Source organism: Microtus ochrogaster, linkage group LG4 (genome assembly GCF_000317375.1).
Source record: "Microtus ochrogaster isolate Prairie Vole_2 linkage group LG4, MicOch1.0, whole genome shotgun sequence".
In the NCBI taxonomy this organism is placed as follows: Eukaryota; Metazoa; Chordata; class Mammalia; order Rodentia; family Cricetidae; genus Microtus; species Microtus ochrogaster.
In genome coordinates this window covers 48751823-48757009 of record NC_022030.1, presented here as the reverse complement: position 1 = coordinate 48757009, position 5187 = coordinate 48751823, and the positions used below count along the sequence as shown (strand labels likewise).

General features: G+C 45.3%; 1 protein-coding gene across 3 annotated transcripts in view; it reads left to right on the top strand.

The window, feature by feature from the left end:
• Fbxo36 (F-box protein 36) overlaps positions 1-5054 on the top strand; it is a 72055-nt gene extending 67001 nt beyond the window's left edge. For all 3 annotated transcript variants that reach the window (XM_026786087.1, XM_005361509.2, XM_005361510.2), the window contains exon 4: positions 4589-5054. In XM_026786087.1, the coding sequence (XP_026641888.1) occupies positions 4589-4777 (189 nt within the window). In that variant the 3' untranslated portion in view covers positions 4778-5054. The remainder of the gene's footprint in view (positions 1-4588) is intronic.
• Positions 5055-5187: the final 133 nt, after the last annotated feature.

Here is a 5187-nt window from a genome sequence, read left to right as displayed (position 1 = left end):
CCAGGCTGGTCTCGAACTCACAGAGATCCGCCTGCCTCTGCCTCCCGAGTGCTGGGATTAAAGGCGTGTGCCACCACCGCCCGGCAGCTCCTCAGATTTTTAAGCACGTGCGCGCGCGCACACACACACACACACACACACACACACACACACAGTCTTAGCATCCTTGTGTTTTTGCGTGTGCATGTTCACTAGGGCTCGAACCCAGGGCTTTGCATATACTGAAAGGTGCACACTGAAGCCAGGTATGGTGGCTCAGCTGTTGGTTCCGTCTGAGTCTCAGCTGTGAGCTTGAGACCACTCGTCTAAACAGCGAGCTCTCGGCTAGTTAGAGCTACAGTGAGGCCCACATGTGGCCTTTGTACTAGCGTGTTCTACATTCCTTAACTTTCATCCCTATCAAACTGAAGACTCTTATCACGTAAGTTTGTATGTCTTCCCTGATAGAGTGCCTAGCCTGGGTCAGCTCCAAGGGTACGGCGTTTTATGGAGAGACGGCTCAGCCGTTAAAGGCTAGGCTCACAACCATAAATATTTTATAGAGGATATGCCTTAGTAAAAAAGGGTCTGGAGCTGGAGAGATGGCTTGGTGGCTAAGAGGGCTTGCTGCAGCCTGGTGGTGGTGGCGCACACCTTTAATTCCAGCACTGGAGGAAGAAGCAGCCGGATTTCTGCTAGTTTGAGGCCAGTCTGGTCTTCAAGAGCTAGTTGCCGGACAGGCTCCAAAGCTACAGAGAAACCCTGTCTTGAAAAACCATAAACAAACAAATAAATAAAGGCTTGCTGCTTTTCTAGAAGACTTGTTTGGGTACAGCTTTCATGTCACAACTACCTGTAACTCCAGTTCCAAATCCTTTTTGTTTTGTTTTGTTTTGTTTTGTTTTTCAAGCCAGGATTTCTCTGTGTAGCTCTGATTGTCCTGGAATTCACTTTCTCCAGACTGACCTCGAACTCAAAGATCTATCTGCCTCTGCCTCCCAAGTGCTGGGATTAAATATGTGTACCACTACTGCCAGGCTTCAGCTCCAGGACATACAGCACCTCCTTCTGACCTTTGAGAAACCATCACACAAGTAGCATATGCACACAGATACAAAATAAAAGTAATTCTTAGGGCTGGAGAGATGGCTCAGTAGATAAGAGCACTGGCTGCTCTTCCAGAGGACCTGAGTTCAATTCCTAGCAACCACATGGTGGCTCACAACCATCTATAAGAGGATCTGATGCCCTCTTCTGACCTGCAGGGATATATACATCCAGAGCACACATATCTAAAATATAAATACATTTTTAGAAACTTACTTATTTATTTATTTATTTATTTATTTATTTATTTATTTATTTATTATGTAGATAATATTCTGTCTGTGTATATGCCTGCAGGCCAGAAGAGGGCACCAGACCCCATCACAAATGGTTGTGAGCCACCATGTGGTTGCTGGGAATTGAACTCAGGACCTTTGGAAGAGCAGGCAATGCTCTTAATCTCTGAGCCATCTCTCCAGCCCCCATTTTTATTTATTTATTTATTTATTTTTTTAAATATTTATTTATTTATTATGTATACAATATTCTGTCTGTGTGTCTGCCTGCAGGCCAGAAGTGGGAATTGAACTCAGGACCTTTGGAAGAGCAGGCAATGCTCTTAACCTCTGAGCCATCTCTCCAGCCCCCCAGCCCCATTTTTAGAAACTTTTAAAACATTATAAAAATAATCTTAAAGCAGGGGCTATATCAATTTGTTTCTGTTTTTGAAATAATGATTTTCAGTTGAGGATCTGGTGGGCTCAATGCTGGATTTTTTGGTGTAAACAAATGTAGATGCATCCTCCAAGCTTGGTGAGGGCACCCTCCAGGTCTTGGATGCCAGAAAGGCAGAGTTCTACACTTGTCAGATGGAGGGCCAGCCCTGAACTGAAGGAAGTTCACCAAGTTATGCAGTCACAGGGTCACCTGCCTGGGAGCCTGCTGACTGGCCTTAAGTCAGAACGTCCATGTTATCCTTTTCCTTCCAACCGCACCAGAATTGACCAAGTGTTTACAGAGGAGATGTCCAGATACACAGTAAAGAACAGTGATGGTTGGGATGTGACTGTGACCGTGCTTTTTATGGCTTAGAAATAACTGAGGTTACTAAGCACGTTTGTTTGCACATGAGACCCGCCCCAGAAAAAAACAACACCTGGGTGTGGTGTCTCACAACTGGGAGGCAGAGGCAGGAGGATCTCTGTGAGTTTGAGTCCAGCCTGGTCTACATAGTGAGTTCCAGGACAGCCAGGGCTATATAATGAGACCCTGTAACAAACAAATAAACAAACAAACGTCCCCAAACAAAACAAAGGACTCTTCACTCTCATATTTTAGCTGAGGAGGCAGATTTTTAATTTTTTAATTATTATTTCTTTTAAATTATGTGTGTATGTGCATAGGGGTGTGTGTGTATGTGTTTGTGTTTAGGTGTGTGCTATATACAGCTACAACACAGATGTAAAGGTCAGAGGACATTTCACCAGAGTCATTTCTCACCTTCTACCATGGATTCCAGGGATCAAAGCCAGCCTTGGGCTTTTCAGGCAAGCAATTTTAACTGCTGAGCCATCTCACTGGCCTACAGGGACATTTATTTTCCTTGATCCACAAACTCCCATTGAAGATAATTCCCATCTCTAGACAAACAGGTAATGTACCTTGTGAACAGGTGAACACACAATTGTCAGGCTTCCCATTCTGTGGCAGGTTTGGGGATGCTGAGGGGACCTAGAATATGTGTGTGTGGTGTCTTGAAACAGAGTCTGACTGGTCAGCCCTCATTGACCTGGAACATGCTCTGTAGACCAGGCTAGCCTCAAACTTGAAGACTTGACTTCTGCTATTCATAGTTAAAATGTGTAACCCCTAGTAGAGGAATGTTGAAAATTGGGTAAAATAATGAATGACTTGTAAATCATAAAAGGGTTTTGGGGCTGGGGGTGGGGGCTCATGCCTGTATTCTGGAGGTTCAAGAAGGATTGTTGAGAAGTGGAGACCAAGGGTTCACTGTCCTTTTTTTTTTTTTTTTTTCCGAGAGAGGGGCTTCTCAGTAGCTATGGAGCCAGTCAGTCCTGGAACTCACTCTGTAGTCCAGGCTGGCCTCAAACTCTCAGAGATCTGCCTGCACAAGACTCTGTCTTCAAAAAAATGGATGGTGTCACACATTTTTAATTCCAGCACTCAGGAATAGGGGCAAGAAGATCTCTGTGAGTTTGAGGCCAGCCTGGTCTATCAACAAGTTCTAGGCTAGGCAGGGTTATGTAGCAAGACCCTGTTTAAGAACAAACAATGCACCTACAAATATGTAGGGGACAAAATGCATGATTCAGTGTCACTGCTTATCTTGCATTATGTGACCTATAATGGCTGTTCTGTTGCTGTCTATGTAGATAGGACTTTAAAACATCCATTTAAAGACCCAATCTCATGTAGTTCAGGTTGGCTTTGGATTCTCTGCCTCTGAGGATGACCCTGGACTTCTGAATGAATCCACCCATACCATCCTAGAGCACAACATTGCTAGTACAGCCACCTCTGATGCTTCAGAGACTGACCATGACTTGTGTTGGGAAGGAGAGCAGTCAGCACTTCACCTCAACAGCCAGCAGAGGCTAGCCTTCAACTTCTGATTCTCCTGCCTTCACCTCCTAAGCACCTCCACAGCTAATGCAGTGTTGGGGCCCAAAGCCCCAGCCTCATGCATACCAAACCAGCATTCTACCAACTAATTGGTTTCACATATTCTTTTTTGAAATAATTTTTTAAAAATTTTATGTGGATCAGTATTTTGCCTGTATGTATGCCTGTGTGAGGGTGTAGGATCATCTGGAACTGGAGTAAAAGTTGTGAGCTGCCATGTGGGTGCTGGGAATTGAACCTAGGTCCTCTGGAAGAGCAGTCAGTCCTCTTAACTGCTGAGCCATCTCTCCAGCCCCCGGGTTTCACATCTTAACTGAGTGCAGGACTTGTTTTGCTCCACTGACCCTCTGGGTATCTGTAGATACTTGTGTATTTGCCTCTTCTCTGACAGGAAGAGCTTCTGGAGGCCAAGCATTTGTGGCTGCTGATATCACACAGTACCTCCCAGACAGCAGGCATCCCTTTAATAGTGACAGTGTGAACCAGTATAGACAGAGGTTTTTGTTCTGCCTGGTCCTGCGGCCATTCAGTCCCAAAGAAACATACAGAGGCTTATATTAATTATAAACTGTTTGGCCTATTAGCTCAGGCTTATTATTAACTAGCTCTTATAACTTAAATTAACCCATAATTCTTATCTATGTTTAGCCATGTGGCTTGGTACCTTTTCCTAGTAGGCACTCTCATCTTGCTTCCTCTGTATCGGGATGGCTACTGTGTCTGCCTCTGCCTTTCCTCTTCCAGAATTCTAGTCTGGTTGCCACACCTATACTTCCTGCCTGGCCAATCAGTATTTTATTAAACCAACATGAGTGACAAATTCATACTGTGTACAAGAGCATTATCCCACAGCAATGGAACGTGATATAAGCTAGTGGATGGTGTGCCTTAACCCACTTCTGGCTTTTTCCACCCGCAGCTGTGCAAGTCTGACTCACTGTGGGAGCAGATAGTTCAGTCGGCCTGTGACACCATCACCCCTGACATGAGGGCCCTGGCGATGGATGTGGGCTGGAGACAGGTGTTCTTCACCAACAAGATCCAGCTGCAGAGGCAGATCCGCAAGAAGAAGCAGAGACACGGAAAGCACAAGGAGAAGCATATTTAGGGGCCACGGTGCTTCTCTTCAGGCCTGGATCTTGTCCTAATGACAGCCATTGCTGATTCCAGGAATCACCTGAAAATCCCACTTTGAACACACATACAAATCCACCCAGTGCCTTGCTTGAGCGAACCACCCCTGTCCTGCTCAGGCCAACCCATGGCCCACATACCTAAGGCTACAAGACAGGAAGCCTCTCAGGCCACCACCTTCCCCACCCCCTGCTGCTCCTGAGGGAAAAGGCGCTTGTTGTGTATGAACTAACAATAAAGAGTTACTACCAGGCTTGTGGGGTTTTTTGTTTTTGTTTTTGTTTTTGTTTTTGTTTTTGTTTTTTTTTTTGGTTTTTCGAGACAGGGTTTCTCTGTGGCTTTGGAGCCTGTCCTGGATCTAGCTCTGTAGACCAGGCTGGTCTC